At 41.6% G+C, this 27393-nt stretch overlaps 1 protein-coding gene across 1 annotated transcript in view; it reads left to right on the forward strand.

Annotated features, from left to right (window-relative positions):
* The first annotated feature begins 6 nt into the window (after positions 1-6).
* Positions 7-27393, forward strand: part of LOC106785476 (ABC transporter G family member 14) — a 40549-nt gene continuing 13162 nt past the window's right edge. Inside the window, exons 1-2 of the mRNA XM_014745991.1 lie at positions 7-431; positions 2241-3023. Coding sequence (XP_014601477.1) covers positions 2911-3023 — 113 coding nt within the window. The 5' untranslated portion in view covers positions 7-431; positions 2241-2910. The remainder of the gene's footprint in view (positions 432-2240; positions 3024-27393) is intronic.

A 27393-nucleotide genomic window follows, 5' to 3' on the forward strand; every position in this document is an offset into this window, starting at 1 on the left:
GCGCGAGTGCGTGCGTACATTCGTGCTAACTTGATTGCTCGTCGTTCGCTCGCGTGCATGCGCTGTGCGTGCGTGCGTGCGTGCGTGCGTGAGAGAGAGAGAGAGAGAGAGAGAGAGGGGAGGTAGGGGAGAGTGAGTGGTGCGTTCCTTTGAGTGAGCGCCTCGAAATAAGAGAAAAACAAAACACTCTCGGGTGAAAAGCAATGCGGGTTCATTGACTGCGCGCCGCGTCAAGCAATGGCCGCATGTTCGTGCCCGGTGCATAGTGCGCGCGTGACAGGAGCTGCAACGAGAAGGAGGAGGAGCTCGATCGAGGATACGACGAGGACGAGACGAGCATTCCCGACGTCTACCACGTCGACGTCCTCAAAGGTTGCCCGCGAGACCGAACGGTGCACCGCCGGCGAACTCGTGCGAACTCGCCAAACTCGGTGAGTCCGACTTTCTTTCTACAACCAACCCTCTCTCCCCTTCGCCTCCTCCTCCTTCTCCTCCTCCTCCTCCTCCTCCTCCTTCTGATCCAGGAGGTACCAAACGAGACCGTATCGACTGTGCGTCGCGCACCGGCTTCTTATTCTTCTTTACGTTCGTCGTCGTCGTCGTCTTCTTCTTCTTCTTCTTCTTCTTCTTCTTTTTCTTCTTCTTCTTCTTCTTCTTATCAAACAGTAATTTTGTCTTTCTTTTTCGCGCGCTAAATCAAATTGATTAGTATTTTTCACTATCTTCTCACCCCTCCCCCCGCACTACTTATTTTCTTTATTGCATTTCTATTGTTGCGATTCGATCAAATCTTCCTACAATTCTGTGTGTCTCTTTTGTGTATGTATACTTTTATTCTCATCTCCCTCTCTCCCCCTGCGTGTCTCATTTCGATGCCAGACCGAACAGATCCCATCCCAGCAAGGATGCCATTATCTCGCGACACGATGACCTTGTAATCCTCGTTGCATTATAAGAATAAAAAAAAAAGTAAGAAGAAAGTTGTCGCGGTTTAAGGCAAGGAACGATAATCGAAAGCTAATTCGTTGGGCCTTATCGTCGAAAGGAACAACTCTCGGGGAGTTGGAAGTATTCCAAGAGGTCTTAAGAATCGTGTATTCTAATCGAGTAAATCGGAATAAGTACGTGTACTTGTGTGGGGAAGGAGAGGGAGGGATTCTTACGGTCGTACGAGCGAGGAGAATAAAAATACGGAAGTTTCGAATCGATTATCGTTTGCGCTTTGGGAATGTCGCGTTTCAAACAATATATCTTTCCTCGATCGAACAAATAAATAAATAAAATAGAAAGAAAAGAAATATAAGATGTGGTGCTTTTAAACGCGCTGTCAAAATCGTGGAACGCGCGATTCACACACTCTCTTATCCATGACTAATACCTGCCACTTGGCGAATGAAAATTGGCGCGACGTAAATATGGGACAGCATCGAGATAGAGTTAAAGAAAGGGAGAGGGAAATTCGGAGGAGGGCCATTCGCAAACATTCGCTCGATTTACACCGCCCGCGCCAACTTTGTGCACGCGTCTTTTCTTTTCTCTCTCTCTCTCTCTTTTCCCTCCCCTTCCCCCCCCCCCCGTCTTCTGCCAGCTCTCTTTCTCTTTTCCTCTTTCCCTGGCCATCTTGAAGCCTTTCGAAATAAACCGATGCAGATAAATTAGTTGTAGAAATAGAAAAAGAAAAAGAAAAAGAAAAAGAAAAAGAAAAAAAAATAGAATGGTCGCGTTGAATCGGTAAGAGTTTAAAGACCTCTCTTTATCACTCGTCCTAGAAATATTTGTCTGGTGGAACGAACGACGATACGTCGTCGCCGTAGTAGTAGTAGTAGTAACGATTGAGTTCGCGCGTGTTTCTTTGCCTTATTTTATTCCTTTCCCGTTTTCTCTCATTGCCTATCTACAAACTCGTTTTATCGAGTTTATATACTTTGATTATTGGATCTAGATCTGGATAGTCTTAAATGTTACTACAAATACTATCTCGCCGTTGTAATCGTAGATTACCTAGATCTTAGATTTCTAAATTTGACGACTAACTTAATTGTTTTTATCTAGATCGAACGATTATGAATGGAATTTTAAGTTGTTCTACATACGATGATGATGATGATGTTAGGGAGCTTCGGTTAAATTTCGTTTCTGTTGGAGTTTATCGATCGATTGATTAAAGAACAAAAAAATTCACATCAATCGATATCAACATGTTGACGAAAGTGTCATCGATATTTCAATTGTATTTTTAGATTATAAAAGATCGAGCGATCCGTTGAAAGGGACTACTGCACTACTACACTACTACTACTCTTTTAGAAGAATAAAAGAAGAAGAGGAGGAGGAGAAAAAGTGTCTGTTCTTTCGAATGGACTGGGATCTCTTAAGAAGGATCGTTGAAGGATGCTGCTGCGTAGTCGTTTTGGTTGGCTCCGTTGCTGACGGAGAGTGGACGCGCGCGTGTGCGTGCGTGTTGAGGAAAATTAAAGCGTTTACCAGTGATAATAATAGTAGAGTGATAGGAATAATCGTGTGTGTTTTAACGAAAAATCTAATCGAAGATAATAATAAAAGAAGAAGAATAAGTAATAGTAATAGTAATAACGGAAGAAGAAAGGATTAGAAAGACAGAAGGTAGTTCTTTCGTCATCGTCACACGTCGACGATTCAACCTTTGGCGCGTGGCTTTTTGTTAGCGACGCAATCCAACAACTACCAACTTATAGTGTGCTACGAGATAGAGAGAAATAAATAAAGAAGAAAGCAGGTGGATCGAATCGAGTAGAGCAAGCAAGCAAAGCGAGCAAGCGAGCAAGCGAGCAAGCGAGCAAGCAAGCAAGCAAGAAGGAAAGAAGAAAAGAAAGAAAGAAAGAAAGAAAGAGAAAACGGCGGCCAGCTGAAACCAGCAACCACGCGGTGGACATGATTATTTCAAAGGATCTCTTCCTCCTTGGCGACCAAGATTATCTGCGCCTTCCTAACAACGAGAAGCGCCAGCAACGGGCAATGGGCCGGCCGATCATCAATGCTCCCAGGTTAGTTCCACTCTCTTTCATTATTTTTCTTATTTATTTTTCTTATTTATTTTTCTTCTTTATTTTTATCGACCAATGAAGCTCAAAGGAATTCCTTAAAAGGTGCTTGCTGCATCCAACGAGGACTGAGCCATTTTGCACGATTTTTTAATTAGCTCTTACTAACCGGACGATAAGCGATATCGTCTGTGTATATACGTGTATTTAAGTATTTCTTTATGTACCTACGCGTACTTACTTACGTACGTACTTACTTACATATGTATGTATATATATATATATGTGTGTAGAATTTGTGAACAGTCCATTAGCATAGACGTTTTTCAAATGCAACCTGCACCAAATCGAGTCAGACGTCTACACGTTACACATGTAAAGCGTCTACTTATCTAATCTAAATGACGTGTATCTATTTCATCTAAATAGCCACGATTTATATTTATTATGATCTGTTACGCACGTTATAACAGTAGACAACTTTAAATGGCCGATCGTCGTACGATAAAGTCTCTGTATAATCCATACACATATGCATATATACATTTATAGGACATATATAAAAGTATATACATATATACTTATTTCTTTAGCACTCGTTCATGTTTTTATTAATAAATGTATATGATCGATGTTAGATCGTTACGATTAAAAACAAACGATCTTGCGCGATAACGATCTCGAAACATTAATACAAGAGACGCTTTTCCTGCGAAACGAGCAAATCGTTTATTGTAAATTAACTTCGCTAGGTTGAAAATTTGTTCGGTTATCTTGCAAATACTTTCTTCTAAGGAGGATCAAAAGGCACTCGCTATCAAAATCGAATATTACAACGCGAGATAGTCGACAATCTTTCAAAGTTGGTTTGCTCGAAAAACGTCGTTTTTTTTTCCTTCCAACTTCGTTCTCTTTCTCTCTCTCTCTCTCTCTCTCTTTCTTTCTTTCTTTCTTTCCTTCCTTCCTTCTTTCTCTGGCGTTATATCTATCTCTGTTGCACGTGCTCTTATCGTCCGTCATAAAAAATTTATCAAAGGCAAATATGGGAGCACGCTGAAACGAGAGTGTAAGTGCAATAAAGTCTCGTCTCGACTCGTCCCATTAACCTTCGCCGTGACATCGACGTCGATCGTTTCGAATTGGCGAGTAGATTTCGTTTTGCATTCTCTCTCTCTCTCTCTCTCTCTCTCTCTCTCTCTCTCTCTCTCTCTCTCATTTATTCACTCGTTCGCTCATTCGCATTATTTCCTTTTAGTAGCAAAGTCGAAAGATCGAAAAAGCGTGTTGCATACTTAAAGGAAACATCGTTCGTTTGCAGGAAGATTAATTTTTATCGGGCCGACACCTCCGCAACCGACACCGATTGCAACGATTTTCTTTAGACTTTGTCAATCTTTCAACTCGCTCCATTGTAATTATTCCCGTTGTCGTTGTTCGATTCAACCGCAACTAATGACGAATACGGATTTAATGGAAAGCAAAAAGATGAAGAAGGTGGAGTATCGTTTTCTGGCACATTTGTGTAACTATAGTGACCTAGAAATGCAGGCGATCGAAAGAAAAATCGGTAGTTTCACCGGCTGTGAAAAATCGAGTCTTCCGTTCGGTAGATGAAACCGTTCCAGTTTCCCATAGAGGTGACCTACTAAGGAGCCCACCACTCGAATCGTCAATTTCTTTTCCATACATTTCATGCACTTCCTTATTTCTTTCTTTTATTTCTTCTTTCACTCCGTTCGTGTACACGAAACTATAGGGTTGCGTCAGAGTTTCGTCGTATACCTCACATATCGTAAGATTATTTCTCATAAGAAAGTATTATTCCGCGAATTTAAATCGTTAATTTTAAAAAACGTTAATAATACAAAAGAAAGAAAGAAAGACGTCACGACACATTCCTGCGTGAATGAACAAACTCGGCATTTTGCTTGACGTAAAAGTGGAACGAAAAGAAAGAAAAAGGTTGACAGGTATTCCGAAGTAAGCTCAGCAGCAGCAGCAGCGGTGGCAAACGGACGGATGCGGAAAGATGCGGACGGACGCGGACAGATGCGGACGGGTGCGGACAGATGCGGACGGGCCCGAGGAGAGTTGTAGGCGAGATGAAATCGAGGACGGTACGCGCAGGCAACCGTGCCATTAAGTAGATTGAATATTACCCTATATTCGGTGAACGCAATCAATAGCCTAGAAAAATCTACTACTATTCCTATCCTTCGGTTAAGCTAAACTCTTGGGAGTTTAACGCGATAGAATAAGAATAAGCCGCGGTGTCCTTGAATCTTCTCCTATCAGCGTTAGTCGTCGAGTCTAATTTACTGTGGAATAACGAAGATATACAAGTTGGAAGCGTATAGAAATAGGCACGAGGAATCAGCAGGCTTATTCACTCTTTGTTGGATTATTCTTCGACGAGTAGGATTCGTTGAAAAAATAAATTTAAAAATCTCTATAATGATATAATCGATGATGACTAGGAGTTAGAAGAGTGAAGAGTGTGATGCTTGTTGTTAGTTACAGTATACTTATTTACTTTTTATTTTTCTTATTTTTTTTAACATCTCGGATAAGGCCGAGTCACGTTTAAATATCGTGATAAAAGAATTTTTTACTACCCGTGTTATTCTCAGAAACGAACGTTGATAGTATTTCATTAATTCTCCCTAGTTTCTCTTTCAGTCGAAATAAAAAGATTAACGGTTCCGGTGTAGAGCAACACAGCAGTGCTGCAATGCAGTGCAGTGCAGCAGCAGCAGCAACGACAACAACAACAACAGCAGCAGCAGTCAACGTCAGGATTCCACGAAATAAAGGATTATTATTATTCGACGATCGAACTTAACGTTCTTAGGATGCCGCTTATGATTAGCGAGAAATTTTAATAGTTTCGCCGAGCTTGGAAAAAGTGAAGGGTATTATGAGCTATGATTTCTCTCTCGTGAGAGTGACACTGACCTGCTTTGCCTAGACGCGACTAATGTTAGAAAAGAGAGAAAGAAAGATGGAGAAGAAAAAGAGTTTTCCTTTGGTAAAAAAAAGTGGCTCCCCCGGAAAATAGTTTTGATGCGTGTTCCTTTGAATACTTACAGTTTGAAGTATCGAATAAGTATCAAAAAGATTAGCATGAAATGTTGTTTTATTTCAAAGATGTTAAAAGATTCTACAACAAAGAAAACAACAAATTTTCCAACGAGTCCAATAATTCAATGCTCTTTTCTTAGTCGATTGTTTTTTATTATTCGTACGCGTAATTTTTCGCGACACCAATGAAATTATATATGAATTATATTTATGTTGTTTGCAAAGGAATGATCAACCATTTTTTTAGCAATAGGTAATTAATCTTACTTAAAGGTAAAATAATTGATTAGAAAAATATAGATATAGGTATATATCGATCGATGAAAATATAATAAGAATATATGTCGCGATTGTATCGAGTGCATCTTTGTGAAAAGAAATCGTTCCTCCTGGCGGCTGGATGTTATGGTCGCTGTGGGCGCGTTGGATGCTGACCTGCCTCACGCGAGACTCTCTTTTACTGTGCCTGTTCGTTGAGCAAAGGGGAACCTCCTCTCGTGGTACGTTCGAGCTCGACTCGCAAGAGAACGGAGTCAGCAGCAGCACCAGCAACAGCAACAGCAGAGTCAGCACGCAGCCAGCACGGAGCCAACACGGAGAACTGCTGGCAGGCGGCATTCCCTTCTTCCTAAATCAGTCAGAGCACACGAACGTAGGAATGCAAATGCCTTCTTCCTTTCGCTCGAACATTCGTTCGTTCGTTCATTCTTTCGTGCTACGAGGTTAGCCTTCCTTCCATTTATAGAATTTTCAAAAAACAAAAGAGAGTCTAGTTTTAAGCGAAGAAAGAGAGAGAGAGAGAGAGAGAGAGATGGCTCTATGCAAATTGCATCCTTGACTTGGCAAATGCGAGTACATAACGCGACAACCCGTCTACTACTGCGTTAACAACGAACAATGACCGGTATTCTTTTTTTCCAACTCTTTCTAGAAGGAACTTTTTCTTCGTTGACATATTAGTAGTATAGGCTAGAATTATTATTGACCATTTGACGAAACTAATATTAGTCAATTTTATTTCAATAATTTTGATGTGTAAGAGAGAGAGAATATATACGGGTAATGCAAGTTATCGTATACGCGATTGCTATAAATAAATATGCATAAGTATATTATTATAGGTATATTTATGTAAAGATAGATATATAATATCACACATAGTAGCGGCGGTGACTCCTTCGTTATCGTTCCTGTGCCGTCCCAGTTTCTTCATTTCGATACGCGCAACGCGGCGACGCGACGCTTTTCAATGCACGAGCCGGCTCGTCGTGTCGTCGTCCTCGTCACTTATATACATACATACATACATACTGCTGCAGCAAACTGCACACTGCACACGAGCAACCAACCTATAGACGCCACTCATTGTCAGACGCGATTCCTCGCTCGCTCGCTCGCTCGCTCGCAGTTGCGTCGTTTCTTTCGCGTTCGAATCAACTACAAAACATCGCGAGGGATTTTCTCTATTCGAATTAATCTTGGATTTTGTTTAAGGCTAGAAGAAAATTCGTCTTCTCTATTAGAAAAATAATGGAAATCCTTTGAAATTCTTTTTTTCTCTTTCTTCGAGGAACGAACATTACATTAATCGACGTTTCAAAGCTTTTTTGAGAGAGTAGAAACAACAAAAACTATAGAGAGAGAGAGAGGGAAAGAGAGAACGGATAGGCCAAGAGTTTTCAGTTAGTAAATTGGGGACATAGTTCCTTTCTAGCTGCTTATTACTATGCGACGGTAGCGCGGTTGGTTAGTCATCGCCAGATGTTGTCGCGTCGCAAATAAATAGCGAGCTGCCAACAAACTTCTTCTTCTTCTTCTTCTTCTTCTTCTTCCTTCTTCTTCCTTCTTCTTCCTTCTTCTTCCTTCTTCTTGTCTCTAGTTTTATTCATTTTTCACATTCTTTGAGTATGTTCTTTACTTCTATCACGGTCACGTCACTTCCCTCTCTTTCCCTCTTTCATTTCCACTATAAACGATGCACTTATTATATAAAAATGAAGGAAGAAAAAAAAGCAAAGAAACAAATATTATCAAAGAAGACATTGTCCAATAAAAAGAAATCCATTCGTTATAGAAACGAGTTTTCAACTTCTAGACGTTTTCGGTACTTCGGTAATTTGGAATAAATCTCGAATTATTGAATTCAAGATATAGGGAGAATAATAATCTTGTTGGTTAAAAGTTTCAAAGAGAAAAGTCTTTTGTCTTAGCCTTGATCAGAGTTTTAGTTAGAACCACTGATTTAATATTCAGACTGGAGAAAGTAGTTAGGATATTAAGAAGAAGAGAGGGTAGGGTAGGGTGGGTGGTGGTAGCAAGGGGTTTGACGATAAAATTCAATGGGCACGGCGCGCCGCTTGCTTGATAAGACCGAGCAATATACATACATCTACAATCACGGTGATTATCGAGTCGTTACCACTACGTCGCGCACTGACCTTTAGCTTGCGGGGGTCAATTCTCCTTCGTCTCTGTTCGGTCGTGTCACGTACGAACATAGTCATTTTCTCATGATGCGCTGCAATCGACGCGCTGCAATCGACGCGCCTGCAATCGACGCGCCTGCCACGGTTTCGTCACGCTTTCGCGCCAAGTCCCCGACACAACTCTCAGAGATTAACATTGTAAAAAGAAAGACTAAATAAAAGGCTTTACAATTACGTTACTTCGAAGAACTTTCAAGAAGGACAATTTTATATTCAGTTGACCGCGTTTTTAAATTTGCCGCTTTTTTTTTTTTTATACATGGCAAATCTAATAAATATCTAGAACGTAACATTGTGCTTCTAATACATGTTTTATCTATTCAAAATATTCCAATATATACAAGTAGACTCATCGATTCACGTGTTACGCGTTCTATGAACATTTTTCTCGAGACAATTAACTTGAATTTTTTCAATGGAATAAATACATCGCGCATTTGATCGTATAAACGCGCGTAGTAGGAGAAACTCGCTGTACGTAGAAATTTTGGTAAGAAAAAAAAAAGAAATATTCAAATCAATTAATATCGGTGTTAAGGTAAATTGTTGAGAGAATGAAGGGATTATTATAGGAAGGACGAAAAGTGGAAACGGCTTAAAGTATCGAGGACGAAATCGAAAGAATACGAGTGTGCTAAGATCGTTGTAACGAGAAAAAGGAGGAGGAGGAGGAGGAGAAGGAGGAGGAGGAGGAGGACGTTCGCCGACAGGACGATGTTGGAAAGAGAAAAGGAGTAAAAGAAAGAGAGAAGGACGAGAGCGAGAGAGAGAGAGAGACAAGTCGTAAGATCATTGAACTCTTGAACGGCAATGTGTGAGAGTATGTGCGTGCACGGCTGCTGCTGCTGCTGCTGGTGCACCGAGCATCGTCGTCAAAGTACACTTCGTGTGCCTCGAGGAGAGAGAGAAAGAAGGTGAACGAAAGAAGGAGGCGAATGCGAGTGTAAGGGAGAGAGAGAGAGGGAGAGAGAGAGACGAGTATAAGGCCAGGCCAGTCAGTAACGATGTCATTAGTTTAGTCAGTCAGCGAGTCAACGAGTATGGTCTTTCGCGAACGTTTCGAGCAAGCTCTGGGCCCCTGCGGTCTCAACTTTTTACCGGTCCTGTCTGCCATACTTGAAAATTTGATGAGTATGCTCCTCTTTCTTTCTTTTTCTTACTCTTTCTTTTTTCTTTCCTCTATAATTTAATCAAACTACAAGTAGAGTTTCGTTACACTTTTCTATTTTCTAACAATTACATCTTATCGTCTAAAGATAATTATGCGAAATAAATAATTTGTTGTTTTTTTTTTCTTTTTTATTTATTTGGAGGTGTTTTTTTACAGCTGTTAGAAATGTTGTTCACGACGAGAAGAAAAATAAGGAAACGATAGAAAAGAATTGGCGGCAGTCTAGGTAGCGAATGTGCAATAGCGCGTTAACTGCACTGCACAGGACTATGCACTATACTATGCAGTGCACTGCAACTGCACCGTACCAAACGGCCGAGACTCTTTTGCAGGAGAAGTTGGGAGCCGAATCGGACTCGAGTGGAGGAACGTTGCTTGTGTGTGGGTGAGAAGACTGCACACCTTCTCGCCAGTGCTTTATACACGGGCCGCGCGCGGGTCAATGACTTTCCGAGAGCGCATAGTTTGCGCGTACGCTTCAGTGCGATCGTATGCGAGCGTCCCTCCTCCCCCCACTCTTCTCTCTCTATCTATCTATCTATTTATTTATCTATCTTTCTATCTTTTTCTGTCTCTCTTTCTAGCTTTCTCGATTGTACGTTTTTATAAACGAACGCATAACTTTTTTCAACTTATCTACGTAGTATGCGGGTACGCACGTACGTTTTTTAAATATATATTTATTGTAGTTAGAGATTCGATGAATATTTTTAATGTATTCTTTATTATATTCATTTAAATATATATATATATATATATATATGCTATATAATGCACTTGCACACCCTGCACGCGTATGTTTTTTTATATATATATTTTTGTAGGTTGCGTCGGTAAGTTCGGCTCGAAAGACGCACGAAAATCTACGCGAATTTCCGCAAAAGATTCTCCAAAAGGAAGATCGTCGAAAAAATCCAAGCAGCTCGACAAAATTTAAGCACAACGCGGTCGTGTTTATTTCTTTTTCATAATGCAACCTGCATGCACCGAATTCGGCAGAATCCTAGTCCGCCATCGGTTGTCCATACGCGACAGTCCATTGCAACCAAATGTGTATCTTTTCTAAATGAAATCCGAATAATGCGATGTCTTTGACTTTTTTAGGAATAAAACAGTTAAACGACATTTCTTTTTATTCCCACGGAACAACAAACCTACGTTGATATGCATATATTCATTAGATTCTAACGCGTGTCCTAATTCGACGAAAAGAGTGGACGTGGGCCTTTATAATGAACGTTACCTCGAAAATATTTTGAGCGAGGTGACTGACCCAAAGCTTCTTGGACACCGAGCGACCGACGCGTTCCACGATCTAACAGTCACGGTGATATTACTGTTAGACGATCGGACAACCGATGGACTTTCATCGGTTAGGTAAAACTAGATAAAGTATTCAATTAAAGGAGAATAGTGCGATCAATATTGGGTATTATACAGCAAGAAATCAGGTGGTTGTATATGTCCTGACCATACAGAACAAATTAAACGTATGTGTACACTTATATAATGTTTACCTTAATAAATATTAGATCTTAAAGACATAGAAACGTTCTACAAAGAATAATCACACAACGTAGATAGAAATTTATAAGCGCGAGTATGGAACACAGAGACTTGCATTCACACACATGTATTCCCAAGCAAGCAAGCAAGCAAGCAAGCAAGCAAGCAAGTACTTAGGTATATGCGTGTACTACGTTGTACTTGGGTTGGCACGAAAGGAGCGACATCGATCGAAGAGCTACTTTCACCAAGGGTGAATGCCTTTCGACTTTATTCTCGCCTTTATTCGCCTTCCTGGCCTTTCAAGAAGATATGAAGAAGAAGAAGAAGAAGAAAAGAGTAACGCTTGTTGTTTGTTAACGTTATATAGAGCGCGTTACCATCGCCATTGCGTTACTGTGCACGTTCGCTTGCTTCTTCATATCTTTCTCTCATACGATTCTCTTCTTTGAGTCTCGAAGAGAAGCAAAACCTGTTGCTTCTTTAATGGCTCCTCGAGGAGAGCCGGTGGTGCGTTGTCCTCCAACTACTACACGGCTTGATTTTTCATACCTATCAGAACGCGATCCCCTATATTTTTATTCTTTCCTTTTACTTCGTATTTCCATTTGCCCACTCCCCTCCCCTCGCGTAATAGACCGCGGTGACAATTTTCTCATTATTCCCTTTACAAAAACGTTTTTCCCCCGTACGCACTTCGTTAATATACTTCAATATAGATATATACGCCAACTGAAAGATGTCCTTCTGTGATCACGGGTTTTGTCCTTAAAACACACCACTCGAACGTCGTCGCGGACCGCCTTTTTTTATTATTATCTCACCGGCCGTGTCCATCAAGGTAAAATTTCCTTATCGAGGTGTATCCAATCGATTCGGATTCAACGACAAAGACGACAATGACCCTTCTTCTTCTTCTTCTTCTTCTTCTTCACCGGTACTCTTTCAGGATTCCTCTCTTACACTTTGTATTATAAATCAACTTAGTTCGAGAAAGAGAGAGAGAGAGAAAAAAAAAAGGAGAAATAACCATAGCCCACTTTTACCCTTTTCTTCCGAGTACAAGGGTATTATTATCCCTCCGGCGGTAATAATCCCTTCAGATCGTCCATCTCTCTCTCTCTCTCTCTCTCTCTCTCTCTTTCGTGTTCTCTTTCATCGATGGTCCCCCCCCCCCGCTCCCTTCCCTCCCGACCGTTCGTCCAACTAACGGATTCTCGATGATTCTTACGTCGACCTTCAGAGTCATGGCCGGAAGCGATACTGCTGTGTCCGAAAGAGAGTAGCAAGCTCTCCGTATCCCGTTTTGTCTTGGACTTTCGTTTCGTTGTCTGACCTTCGCCTACGGTCCACGATGATGCGAGTGAGAGAAGAAGGAAGGAAGGAATGGAGCAGTAGGACGTGCGTGCCACGAATAGACGAATAGTAGTAGCAGAACGTGTGTTACGGTCGATCCTCTCTGATCGGACATCACACGTATCGTATTTCCCTGCGTTTATATAGATCGGTGCATTCAAAGTACTCAATGCTTGTTTTCAAACTTTACTCTCACAATTTATTTCATTTCATTTAAAGGATATATATATATATATATATATATATATATGTAGAGAGAGGGTTGGGAGTTCAAGGAAGAGAGGGAAGGTTGGAAAGAGGAGGTAAGGCGGCTGCTGCTGCTGCAATCTTTGCTACTTTCGGTTTGGTTCGTTTCGCTTGGCCAAGAGAGTCCTTGACTTTTGGAATGCGGACCACTGTGAGAGCTCTCCAGGTACGTCCAGATAGCTCCCGACGAATGAACCAACGCACACCACACGTGCACGCGCATCTTTCCCAAGAGTCTTTTAAACTCTTTTCTTCTTTTACTAATCGACTTGCGATCAAAAGTATTCGGGTTTTATATTACGCGAACTCTGTTACTTCGCGTAATGCATCTATTTTTTTGTTTCTTCTTCTTTTTCTTTTTCCCTATCGAAGGACTACTAGGAGGTTCTTACATTTGAAGATCAATTTCACGGATTGCAATGAGTAAATATGAGAAGATGCAGATATGTTGCTTTACTCGTTTTTTTTTATTCTTTCGGTCAAACTTCATTACTCGGTTTCTCTTTGGGAATAAAACAGAGAGAGAGAGAGTAACGGGCGTGTTGCTACGTTCGCGACGACATTGACGAGATTTCAAGGTCCAAGTTTTGTCTCGAGACTCTAGCTACAGCAGCAGAATGAGCGAACGCGAATAAGAGAATAAGATAGATAGAGAAAGAGTGAGATTTCCGACGAAATATCGAATATTTTTTATGAAGACCGCCTCGTGGCCACGTCATCGCTCGTTTGAGAGCGAAGCAGAGAGACGTGCAGGGCACGCGCGAACGAACGAGCGAGCGAACGAGCGAGCGAGCGAGCGACCTTGCGTTTGCTTTGCATATACATGATGTGGCTTTGGGCATGGTCGCGCGGGACGCAACCTTGGCGGGAGCATAAAACGAAGGAAGGCACCGCCGTGTGAGACAGGAGAAGAGAGACAGGGGGGTGGCCAGGGGCAGGGGGGCAGGGAGATGGTGACGCCGCTGGATGGATGGATGGGTGCTCAACGAACGAGGGAAAGGGAGAGAGAGAGAGAGAGAGAACAAGAAAAAAAAAACACTGAGAGAGAGGAGCTACGTCACGCCACTTTCGGTTTTATCGGCGTATATCCGGTCGACTCTGCGATATTTTCTCGCGAGTAGGAACATCTCTCGCGGGAATACGTTACTTATTTATTTTGTTCTTTTTTTTTTTTTTTTTTCATTCTTTTCCTTTTTACCCCACCGACCAAAAGGGGTATCCTCCGACGACGACCCTTAAGATTTGGCTTATCTTGCAATCTCTTGCAAGATCTTTTTCTTAGCAATTGTTTTTTTTTTCTTCTTAAGATGTGTCCCCTGTACACGCGGAAGACTTTTTCTTCCTTTTTTTTTTGCATTTTTCTTTTTCTCTATGGCCGGTGAACTCGGACAGGGAATCGATACATCCAGACATAGCATATATATATATACACAATATAACATACCTATATATATACATATATATAGTAGGTACTCGCGTCGGTTGCTTCGAGGTATGCGCATTTCTTGTTGCGGTCGATTAAACGTCACTAACAATAACGATCGAATAGCCTGATTATCAACGCGACCAGAAATCCTGTTTATCGATCTAACTTTATTGTTAGATCTTAACGTAGATCGTCTTACCTACTTACTTACTTACTTACTTATTATTAACGTTAACCGAATTGATACTGCCGACCGATCGATGTCAATGATTCGTTCGATGCCACCCCTTGCTTTCACTGTTATCATCAATCGTTTTAGAATAATTGGCACGATTAAAAGAACTCGTCGGGAATTGCTCGTAGGTGGATTGGAAAAGATAGAAGATATTGTTTAGCTAAATTGAGAATAAGTTAGCCTAATCGAGATAACGTTTAAAGAGTGGATTATGCCGAGACGCGCGTCGTAAGCAGGTGTCCGAAACCGAAACCGAAACCGAAAGCAAAACCGAAAGTGAGAATTTTAGCGCCTACCAAGGTTGCCGAAATGCAGCCTCGGACGAACGCGCTTCTCCTCGACGACGCTCTTGCCATTGACATTCGAAGCGAACCAATGAGAGAGAGAGAGATTGGCCTTGAACGAGAAAAACCAACTAGCGATTCCTCTCTATCTCTATACATCTCGTTCTCTCTCGCTCTCTTGGTATTGCATCTTTTTTTCAAAACAGCAACGGCAACTGCAGACTCCAAGAGAGGAAAGAGTTGTTGGAGGTGGGGGCGATGGTGGTGGTGGTGGTGGTGGTGGTGGTAGAGAGGGAAAGGCGAAGGAGGACCGGTAGGAAAGTCGCGGCTTGTTTTTCGGCCGTTGCTGTTCGCCGGCGCTCGAGAATAAGCATCGTAAAGATCGAAATTGCTTCTTGGAACGTTTAGACTCCGGCCAGATGAATCTCTTAAAATATACTCGAAATTCCACGTCCGTCCAATATTTGCACGCTCTCGGCGGGCGAACGGTATTCGTTCGTTGCTCGTTGCAGCAACGTTAGTTACCAGTAATACCAGCAGTATCAGCAACAGCGGCAGCCGCAGCGGCAGCAGCAACACCACCAGCACCAGCTCTGCTTTTCAAACCTTCTTCTTATTTGTGTAGATTTTATTTCATGAAAATCATCGAGGATTCTATAATCTAAAGAAACGTTTAAACCATTAAGCTTTGGTAGAACAAACAAGTGTTCATAGGAAAGTCAACTTTTTTCGAAGGTGGAGAGAATGGCAGCTTGTTTTCGTGGGAGATGAGAGAGAGAGAGAGAGAGAGAGAGAGAGAAAGAGTGAAAAGGTCGATTAGGACCGAGGAGGAGGATCGGCAGGCTAAAAATATTTGAACGAGCGACAAAGTTTCACGTTCGACTGTAAAACCAGGACAATGGCTGCTGCCGTTGCGAACTTAACGCCTATTTTTTTATCTTCTTCATTTTTTTTGCTTTTATTTTTTTCTCTTTTTCTTTTTTTAAAAACATTGGAACGTTTATAGTCACTTTGACTACGTCTTCTCGGATAATTATCGATATCATGGGACTATCTTTCAATGTCTAACAATTTTTCCTAGCAATCTTTCGTTTATTACTTTCGCGACCTATTTCCGAATAGAAATTCTATTCCAGCTATGAAGCGCAGTGTGCATCCTAACGGATGATGATCATCCCAGTAATAGCAGCAGCAGCAGCAGCGTGGGAAAGTCGTGTACGTTCGAACGCGACGAAGAAAAACCAGATGCAACTCCCTTTTTACTTTTAAAGCCACTTTCGCCGTCTCCCGATGTCGATGATCCTGATCGCGGTTACCGGCACGACCTACTCTTAACTATACAATATATACGAGGAGAAACTAGCCTATCCTCCTATGCGTTTCATCCTTTTTTTAAGGATATCCTAAGAAAATAACAGCTTTGCTTTTATTATTATCGATCCTAGATAAACTAATCATAATTCGTCAAAATGATGAAACAAATATTGTGTAATAAAATATGAAATTGTTGATCGATGGTCCAAATGTTTTAATTAACTGATTCAATATCAAATGCAAATGTTCTGTAAAAAACACTTTAATTAAATTTATTTGCGTTATAATTTTTACGAATGCTCCGCAATAACGTTTCTCACAGGTTAACTGTGAATGAGTTTGATTAATAAATCAGACATTACTAATGGAGATAGATATTTGTTTAATTTCATAAAAAAACATGTTTCAACATTGTTCTAGGTACAATCAATCAGTTTGTTTTAGAATTCAAACGAGAACTGAATCAATTTTCTTTCATTTTGATTTATTCAATTTCGATTGAAATTATTACCGAACAAATTGAACTTAACTTTGCATGAAAGATTGCGTAACGATTTGGACATTTCTTTTCAAAATGGAGATGTCCGAGCAATGGTTCAGAGAATGTTGGCAACCGTGACGCAGTCATTCATCTTTCTCTCTCTCTCTTTCTGTGTCAGATCATTTGAGCATATCGCTTTCCTTTCGTCACCTTTTTCTCGACGGACCTCGTTGGATGGTTTACGCGGGCGCCAGCGTTTGTTCGTTCGTTGACGAAGAATTAATTGCACCAAAGTCCTTGGCGTTCTTCACGGACGCGCAACTCTGAACGATTCTCCTCCTCTCTTTGTCTCTTTTCGTACCTTCGATCTTCTTCGTCCCTGCTTAAAACCAGAGGACAGCAGGAGGATATCGATATGCGTGGTGCGTCCTACTGCATTGTGAGTGCATCCAGTGCTAGAACAGTGGCACGATCCATCTCTTCTATCTTATTCAAAACATCATCCTCAGTTAACCCTAGTTCAAGTTTTCCATATATAATATGTGACAATAATTATGACAAGACTTGACAAAATCTCACAAAATTATCGATTTATTTATTTTTTTATTTATTTTTTTGTAATTAAAAATTCATAGTATAATATCAAATCGATTTGTTGAAATTGTTCAGTTACTCGGTACACCGTTACAATAGTCAGCACGTCGTTATATTGTTTTTTCTTTTGTTGTTGTTGTAAGAATAAAAGATTAAAAGAAAACTGCAACTCGATGAATATAAAACTCTCAGTTAGCACCGAATGTCTATCACAAACTGATCGTTCCGAAAGTGGGGAGAGTGATGAGTATCGGGGCTCGGTCAATAGCAGAAACAGGAGGGAATACTTTTTAGCTGAGATTCGCTAGTAGAAGCTTTGAAAAGCCAACTTTTCAACTCGCCAACTCGCGTCGTTTCCCATATTTCCATATTCTTATTCGTTTTCCTTATCTGACTTAGGCTTTTTTTATCTTACCTGTTTGGAGTCCTTCAAATAATCCCGAGTTTATCGAGAATCGAAAAATCTGAGGTGTATTTCGCGAGACGCGACCCAGACACCAAAGCGAACAGAACTCCTCTTTCCTCATCTTTTCTTCTCTTTTTGCCATATTATAGTCCTTGCTTTTTGTTCGAAAGAAGAAAAAACTTTTATGGTCCTATATCTTTTATGTTTCCTAATCTTAAAGTTTAAACTCGACAAAATTCTCGCTGGAATAGTAGACATAAAAGTCCTCGGATCGAATGCCCCGTCCTTTTCTTATATACAAACGGTATATAGGTGCATGTATACACATGCACAAGTATATATGCATATATATATATTTATATATATTTTTTGTCTCTTTCGCGAATTCGATCTTACAGACTAATTGGCAGTAGACGGACAGTAGATCCGAGTTGGAAATAAATTTTTGTCGATTAAAATGGAACAAACAGCCCGAGAGTGTTTCTATGTGATTCTCGTCGTCGTCGTCGTCGTTGTCGTCGTCGTCGTCGTTGTCGTCGTCGTCGTCGTTGTCGTCGTCATCGTCGCGATTTACAAGGTCGAATCTATTGCACTTAATGATCCACTCATAGTAAAATGCAATTTTATATTTCTCTATAATCAAGTACAACAAGTTATACAAATTTCAAAGAATAAGAAGATGAAGAATAAGATGGTCATTGAAATTCAACCTTGAGTTTATTTCGATCGATGATCTTCGCAATGTCCTCGGAGTGACCGATCAACCAAGAAAAAGGATTCGCGTTGACTTCCTGCGAAGAAGAATCCATCTTCATTGATTCCTCCTGTCAACTTATACAAATTCCCCTCGAGGAAAATAAAAGACTGTTATAGCAAATGATAGGTAATATTTTCGAATAAGCGACTTAACGTCGCGCCTAACCACAAAATGTGGGACGCGAGTTCGAGTTATTCAGATTAATTGTCTTTTAACGTCGTTCGTGCACCAATGGTAGGCTACAGTACCGGTAGCATTTGAGGTTGTGCGAGGAGAGCAGCCATTCCTCCGACATTGCCAGTTACGACTTTGACGTAGTTAACACGATTAGCATCTCAACGTCTAAACAACCAATTTGTTTCTCTTCTCTTCTCTTCGTTGTTAATTTTCGATCATTTCAGAATTGTCGCGTTGTTGTACAAAAGTATTGATAATAGGTTAAACGCAAGTAAAACAAGTAGGCATGAAAATAATCAAGGAAAAAGGGTTTCGTAGCGTGCGTATCGTGCGTTGGGACACACGTATATAAAGAAAGTTGGTTGGAACTGGACTGTCCTTTCACCTGGGTGTAATATCGCGAGGAAGGTACGTGACTAGTCAGCGAACAAAATTAGTCGCATTGCTCGAAGGGGGGAAAAGTATAAGGGAAGAAGGAGGTCTATTAGAAATGATGGTACTGCATCCGATGTTTAACCTAAGAAGAGTAAAAAGAGGAGTAGGTTAGGGTGGTAACGTTTGTAAAGATTTGTAGGGACAGGTTTGTACTACCCACGAGAGTAACCAAGCAGAAGGCTGTATCTGTGACACGAGGAAAAGAGAATCCGCATGCGGACACAGGCGAGCGATCTACGAGGATGTTACTTTAGATCTTTCTCTTTTCCTTGGTCGTCCTAGTCGGTGGTGTACACCTACGCTTACACACGCACGTATACACTCCCTCTTTCGTTGTACCTTCCTACGTGAATCCTGGCCGGCTAACACACTGCCACACTAACGATGATCGCGCGCCGTTCTTGCCTCCTAACGGTATATCGTCGGTACGTTCCTATCGAGTTCTTTCGGTCTTCCACGCACGCCTTTCAAATAAAACAAGGATAATATTTGCTTCATCTTATTATTAACCTCTCGGTTCATTAATAATTATTTATTTTATTTGTCAGAAAATTTCATAGATATTTTGTCTTTCTTTACAGAAGATCTTACACACGGAGAAATTGTTTTTGCAACTATTAATATTATCTCTTGATAATTGATAAATCGATATTTGGTTGCAATCACTTACTACGTAAAAGTTAGAACGTTGCCTAATGTACGTCATAAACGCGTGTCGCGAAACGAGTTGCCTGCAGGCCGTTGCACCGTGCGTGCGTGCGTGCGTGCGTGCGTGCATGCATGCATGCATGCGTGAGTCGCGAAGAGTACTTTCACACGGAGGTGAACAACACGAGACGGTATCCAGGCCAGGGGTGGCCAACCACTCCCTCTTAACCTAAGATAACGATGACTCTTTAAGTGTTTCTCTTTCTCTTTCTCATTCTTGTAATTATGCTAATTATTTTCTTACCGTATACAATTACGGTTCTACTAACGATTTTCCATGGTCCTTAAGAAGATAAGTAAATATGCATTATAGACCGCTAGGCGATTTATCGGCTAATCAGTTTTATTTTTATACAAATCCTAATGAAAAAAGTGAATCCTTTTGAAATGAAAATAAAAACATTGTCTCTATTGGATTCTAAGAAAAAAGCAGCACTGAGGCGAGTTTAGTTAGGTAATAGTTAAATTTTATCGGGAACATTGTATCAAAGGGTTAAATAAATATTGAACAATTGTATTAGCCGGCGGGGGGGGGGATCGGTTTGGTAAATGAGTTTGTATCGAAAATTTGTATCGAAAATTTGTATCTAATGTGTTAAGCGAGGTTGTTGTACCTTTAGCAACGTCGGGCGCATGTAAAGCGTTTGAGCAAATTCGAGAGATCGAAGGGGTTCTCGCGCGCACGCGGAGAGGGTGACGAGTGGTGGGTTGAGGTAGAAAGGTTGATGCCCGGGCTCACTTCCTAGGCTGGCCGTCTGTATCGACCGGATAGCGTCGGGACGCGCGCCGGTGTTCTATACCTCGACGTGAGGTATACGCGTTACGCGTTACCTTGCATCTCCACCACCCACCCCTTTTCCCTTGTTCCATCTACGATCCTTTCCATATTCCATCTCTATTCCCGTTCCTTCATAGACACCCAGCACACGCTCGCTAACTGGAAACCACCTGGCCCGTATCCGGGCCACTATCTTAATCATTTCTATTCTATTTATCAAAACTAACTAACTTATTTCTAGGGATTACAAATTCAAACAGAATTATATCCAATACGATCAGTTAGAGGTGATTATTTGGTTTTCTCGTTAATTTATAAATGATTAGGAATGAAAAATGATTTATTATATTTTATTTCGGTCTTTCATATACAGTACGGTTACGGGTATAATTCAGGTGGGGAGAAATGGTCGGCTTTGGAAGATTGGTAAAGGTTTGCGCCCGGCACGAATCGTTTTGGTCATCTCGACTGGCCGACTTTTTGCCAAGGTAACTGTATTGTCGTGATCATCCGGTAAGACTACTTTCGGTAAATGACCGTATTTGCCGGTTATGTTGCACGCTCGGTTTTTAGTTTTTATTACTCAAAAACCGAAACCTTTTTTCGTCCCTTTTTAACAAATTTCTTTTAACGCGAGCCGACTAGGTTGACAGCTTTGTTTTTTCTTTTTTTCTTGATGCATTTGTAGAGAGAGAGAGAGAGAGAGAGAGAGAGCAATTCTTGGAATAATATTTTTCTTCGTATTATATTTATTACTCTCGGTGAAGAAAACAGTTTTAGCTAATACGACGGAGTATCAACAGGATCTCTTTGGAAGATTCAAATCTTCAGTTTGATCTAGCATTCGTATTATTTTTAATACCACTATGTATGTATATTCTTTCTTAGTGTGTCGTAACGATCTAACGAAAAATGACGTAACGGTAAGAGCGTACGCGAGTTCATTAGCGTTTTAGAGAAATGAAGACGAAGACGACGATGGCATCGCTTTCCTTTAAAATACACGCGCGTCTTCGTATTTACATATATTTACATGCTAAACGGTTGTACCAAATATATATATATATATGTGTGTGTGTGTGAGTGTGTGTGGGATCAAGCACCCCTATGGCAAATAAATAAATATGTGGTCGTGAAAAAGTTAAACCGTGGATAGCTCAATGGATAGAGCAGTCGCCCGGAAAGCGAAAAATCCTGGGTTCGAGAATCCCGGTCCAGTTAGTCCAGCGGCGGTTCAATTTTTCAACCAATCCTATATATGTACACGCATATATATAGGATGAATACGAAGCGCGTTAAAAAGCTTTCAAATATTTGATGGATAAATAGATAAATGGATACATAGATAGTTAGATAGACAGATGGATAGATAAATAGATGATAGAGCCTACTTAAACTCGATAGGGGCCAGTGCACCACTCGCGCTTGCTGAAATTCCTGTGAATAGGGAATTAAGATATAATAAATGTCAAGTTACGAAATCTAATGAAAAAAATAAAATGCTCGCGAAGGAAAGAGCGTAAGAGAAAATGTATTGGGTGGAAAAATCCAAAAGGGAGAAATGAAATAAAGATCGCGTTGCAATTCGCGTTAACGATGTTTATTAGGTTTTATTAAACGATAGCCGCGCGATGCTCGTAGACTTTGGATCGATTTGCGCACAAAACTACTCGTCGAATTTGGAGTCTTAATTAAATCCGGTAGAAATAGGAATACAACGCCTTCGAAATGAACGTTAGAAATTTGTAATTAACCGTAGCATTTAAGATCGTCGTTAAATTAGAATTTCTATCTTTGTTTTGTTTTTTCTCTGTCTCACAACGTCGGCGATTCGATGGTAATGAGGCACGCTTGCAGCGGCGCATTGCACAATTTATAATAGTTAGAATGGAGGAACTCTCGGAACGGACGTAGGAGCACTTCGATGAAACGTAGCCAGTTTCGAGTTTCCCTCTTTAAAGCGGAACGTAATCAAGAAGGAACGTGGACACGCGTAAATAAGCGTGCCGACCTCGATTCATATCGATACACTACTACTATGTACTTTGATTTCCTTTTTCTATGTCTTTTTTTTCTTCCTTCCTTCCTACTTTATATTCCTATTATTTTCTACGACAATTTTGTATTAAACACCGATCGTTTGTTAACCATGGAAATCGTTGAAAATTCTCTTCAGGGTGAAATCGAGTTGCAGGAGTTTGTACAACAACGAAATAATATTAGAAGAAGTAATTGGAGATGTATCGGAAAATCGATACTAATCATAGTCGATCTTATTTTTATCAAAAAGTCAACAAAAAAGTGTACTCTCTATCGAAATCTCGTATAGTGGAGAGGAGTCGTGGGTGTTGGGAGCCGACACCGATCGTTTTCGATTTTATTTTTAGCAAGGGAAGGAAAAAAAGAAAAGGACGAAGAAGAAATAATTGGAAATAGTATGGGGTGAAACGGAGTAGTAGGAGTTGAGAGCTGCTGAGGCAACCGGGGTGGCGTACGAGCGGACGAAAAAGGGAGAGAGAGAGCGGATGAGCGAGCCGGAGGCAGTGAAGGAGGGGGGACGGAAGCTGGAGGGAGGTCCGGATGCGGGAAAGATAGAGGGAGATGGCCGATGGTGTACCGAGGGATGGATGGTTGGTTCAGGTGTTGCCGCCGCCTCGTGTGTGCTCTAGTAGAAGCGAAACCTAACGTTCGCGCGCGCGCGCGCGCGCGTATTCGCCGCACACCCGTCGAGGGCTCGAGGACGACGACGACGACGACAACGACGACGATGACGACGACGGCGGGGCGGGGCAGAGGTGGCGGCAGCGACGGGAGGAGAAGAAAAGGTCGGTGAACTCTCGGGGTCGATAGCCGGCGCACTTGGTCCGATCCCCGTCGTCGTCGGCGTCGTGACGCACCGGGTGCTGGGCGCCCTACCTATCCACCCACCCACCCCCCAGCTTCGATTTGATTACCCTCCTAAATTCCCCCTTCCTTTGACCACGAGCTTTTTCTTCAAGTTCCTATTATAATATATCTCAGATCTTTTCAATCTATCCCTAATTAAAACAAGTTCCACCAAAGGGAGGCTTTTTTTGGGTAGACCGGTTAAAATCATATCTCAATATTTTCTCGTTGACCAACTAACGTGACCGTTTCCTTGAGTATTATCGTAATTGCATGGGAAATAAGATAAAATGTCAATAAATAACGGTAATTATGAAAAAAAGAAGAAGAAGAAATAAAAGCGATCATAGTACATATAGATTAGAAAAAAAAAAAAGTAAAATAGACGAGCTAGCTAGACTACTCGCAGGAGCGGCACTCGAAGACATTTATTGGTCGTCGATATAACGAGAGACGCGTTATCCGTGTGCCAGTTTATCGCTCCTAAACGTATTATAGCCGAGGCAGTGGCGCGAGGAGAAGTCCGGGGTCTTTGAACTCTCCCGACGACTCTCCTCCATCTCCTATCTATCTGCTCGACTTTCAGGAGTCGCCAACCGCTCGTCGTCGTCGTCGTCGTCGTCGTCGTCGTCGTCGTCGTCATCGTCGTCGTCGGTGTACACCGTCTGTTCTCTCTCTCTCCCTCTCCCTCCCCCTCTCTCCCTCTCCTCCCTCTCTCCTTTTCCTCATCAGCTTCCTCGTTAACTTCGCATTCTCCTAGTCGTCAACTTTAACATTCACCAATATCAACTATTCTTCTTGGGGCTTGTCCTATTTCCGTTGATAAAACTAAGAGTATCGACAGTTTGATCGACGTTCGTCCAACTCTTCGTTCAATTATTGTCCTTCTCTTTTATTTTCTTTTCTTTCCCGTTACTTACTTGAATTTCATTAAAAACTGTAAGCGCAAACACAGGCCAAAGGATCGATCGATCCTTCGAAAGAAGAACTCAAAGGAAAGGGAGCGGAAACGCTGCGGGGGTGCAGTTACGCGTGTAAGACAACTCGGCACGTTTGCTCTGCTCTGCTCTGCTCTGCTCTGCTCTGCTCTGCTCTGCTCTGCTCTGCTTTGCTTGGGCGACACCAAGCACGCACGGTATTCCTTCGAACCGGCGAGAGTTAAACGTTGCGAAAGAGGATCGGATGTGCACTGGCCAGTTAAAATGTGGGGCAGTGCTGCGGCTAACGTTCGTCCTTGGTATTCGTACAACCGGACAGGGTGAGCGTGCGTGAGCGAGCGAACGAACAACCGAGCCCATGTGCATTCGAGTCGTAACTGGACGTGCAACGTTCCAAATCGATCGACCAATTACGGGGAAGGACATTCTTTCCTAAAATCTTTCTTTATGTCTTTTTTAATATCACCTTTAACCTCGTTATTAAAATAATAATAATAGTAATGTTGGATAAATGAATAAATTGGCATTTTTTTTACGTAAGTTTTAACCATTAATAAGATGCAAAAAAAATAAAGTTTCGTTGAGATATGGGAAACGTTAAGAAACGTTTAAGCTAATCGTTGATGCCACGATAGCCACGTGGTATAATCTAGCATCTAACATCAGCGTCGTCTATCGTCAGCGTCGTCTATCGTCAGCGTCGTCTATCGTCAGCGTCGTCTATCGTCAGCGTCGTCTATCTCGTCAGCTCGACGTCGTCGTCGGCGTATGTTCGTGTATCGCACCAAGAGGTCTCTCCCTCGTAAGGATGTTAAGGCCACGACCTAATAAGAGGTCGTTGCCATCATCGTTCTTCTCTTCTTAGTTTCTTTCCCAATCGAATTCGCCTTTTCTTCATTTTGTTTATCTTGATCGAAAATGATCAGAGTAGGAGGGTGGCGGAATGGTGGTCACGGAGAGATGAAATGAAAGGAGTTGGAAAGGCACGTGATTAATCCTCTTCTTTTATATATTTCTCTCTCTTTCTATATATATATATACACATGCACATATTTCTCATATTTCGTTTGTAGACGACGGTGCCGACTCCGTGCTGGCAAATTAGCGCGGTTTCGTTCAATTTATAACGACGTTGGAAGGAGGAGGAGCAACCAACGCTCGGCATTTCTAGCTCGTGGCAACTGGAATTTCAAGATCCGTTTCTAACGTGGCATCTAACGGCCCGAACTGAGAGATTCATAATGCACCGTTGCAAAATAGATTATTATTGCACTCCTCTCCCCCCTGTACGCGACGATTCTCTCTCTCTCTCTCTCTCTCGCCGCGTATGAGTTAGAGTTGGAAGCAAAGTAGTATTATACGTGTAGTAAAGTGAAAGTAACATTCTAGACACGTGATGCAGTGTCGCGCCACGCTTGCTTCTGAAAAAAGTCGCGCGTGCGTGTACTCTTTCTCTTTCTCTCTAGCTAGCTATCTATCTATCTATCCTCTAACCATTTCGCTTCCTACGTCTTCGTAAGTTACACGCAGTATCTATTCCTCGATCATTTCATCGAATTCGATTAACCTCTTCTAAGTTCAAATATTTTCATTTCATTTCATTGCTGACAAATAAGAATAATAATACGTGATTTATATTGAAGTTAGAAAATTTCATTAATATCCTTTTAACTGTTTCATTAAATTAAATGTCAACTCGTACGATAACGGGGAGGCCTTGAAAATGTTTAATGAAAACTAACGTTAGAAAAGAAATAAAAGTAAATTGTTGTACGCGAAGAGATTGAAGAGAAAAGAAAAAAAGGGAGAAGTACTTGCAAGAGCGTCATGCAGGTCGGAAGGGTGTATAAGCTCGTCGAAAGGGCTCGAAAGGGCGTGAAAAGAAAGCGAAGAAGGGAAAGAAAGAAGAAGGCTTACTCTTGTTAGGGAAGATGGGGGAAATAGAGGGGAGAGCATCGTCGACGAGTTCTCCGAGGGGGCGGCCAGAAGAAGAAGAGAAGTCGGAGGTGGGAGGTGGGAGGTGCGGCGATGGCGGCGGGACGATGGCAGCAGCAACACCAGAGAGAGAGAGAGAGAGAGAGAGAGACGAGGTCGATGCACCCGTAATCTCGCTGAAATGCACTTGGGTGCAAGCGGCGAAGCGCTGCTATCGCCGTTATGCGAGCCCTACCAAGCCAGAAATAGGGTTGTTCGCATAAATATCGACAGCGAAAGCTAAGTGTCCTCTGGCTCTTTTCCTACTTATATTTATTTATCTTGCTTTTTTTTTTTTTTTTTTTTTATCAAACGCCAAGAAAGAGAGATATATAACCTAGTTGTAATATTGATTTTCGCGATCTTTTATAGTCTATATATTATATTATTTATTATTTTATTATTAAAGCGTAATAAAATTGTAGGCACGTATTCAGTTTGTTATTTTATTATATCGATATTTCTAGTAAAAAGAAAACGCGTAAAATTCAAAGTGGAGAGCTAGCATAGATCCACGTGTTTATCGTATCACAGTATTCATGCATAAATTGTCGTATTGGAGATAAGAGGAGTGCCTACTACCTTGCTTCCGGCTCGATCGTAAATACCGTTTTCTGCTTCAGCAATGATCCACTTAATCCTTTTATTTAGATTTTCTTGTTTGCATTGAAAAAGGTAGAGAGGGAGAAGTGTATCCAGGCTGCATCTACGACGCCCACACCGGTTGAGATACTCGAGAAAACGCGAGATGGGGACGCGAGGAGAACGTTTTCTGGGCCGAAAAATAGTCGGAAAGAGAAAGAGCCGTTCACTTCCGTGTGACCTGCAGCAGCAGCAGCAGCAGCACCAGCACCAGTACACAGGAGGCGGTATGGCGGTGTAGCGGTAGCACCGTTGCCACCAACCAACCAATAACCCAACCAACCTACCTACCTACCTACCTACCTACCTACCTACCTACCTACCTACCTACCTACCTACCTACCTACCTACCTACCTACCTACCCACCTACCTACCTATGTGTCTCTAGTGACTTCGAAAGAACAGCCGGTTCGGCCCCCAGGCTTCCGGTTAGCTTTTTCGCCCTGAAAACGTCGCGAGATCATCGAATCCTGCTCCTCCTCCTCCTGTAG

The sequence above is a fragment of the Polistes canadensis genome, unplaced genomic scaffold (assembly GCF_001313835.1).
Source record: "Polistes canadensis isolate GaletaPanama2010 unplaced genomic scaffold, ASM131383v1 scaffold_51, whole genome shotgun sequence".
Taxonomy (NCBI): domain Eukaryota; kingdom Metazoa; phylum Arthropoda; class Insecta; order Hymenoptera; family Vespidae; genus Polistes; species Polistes canadensis.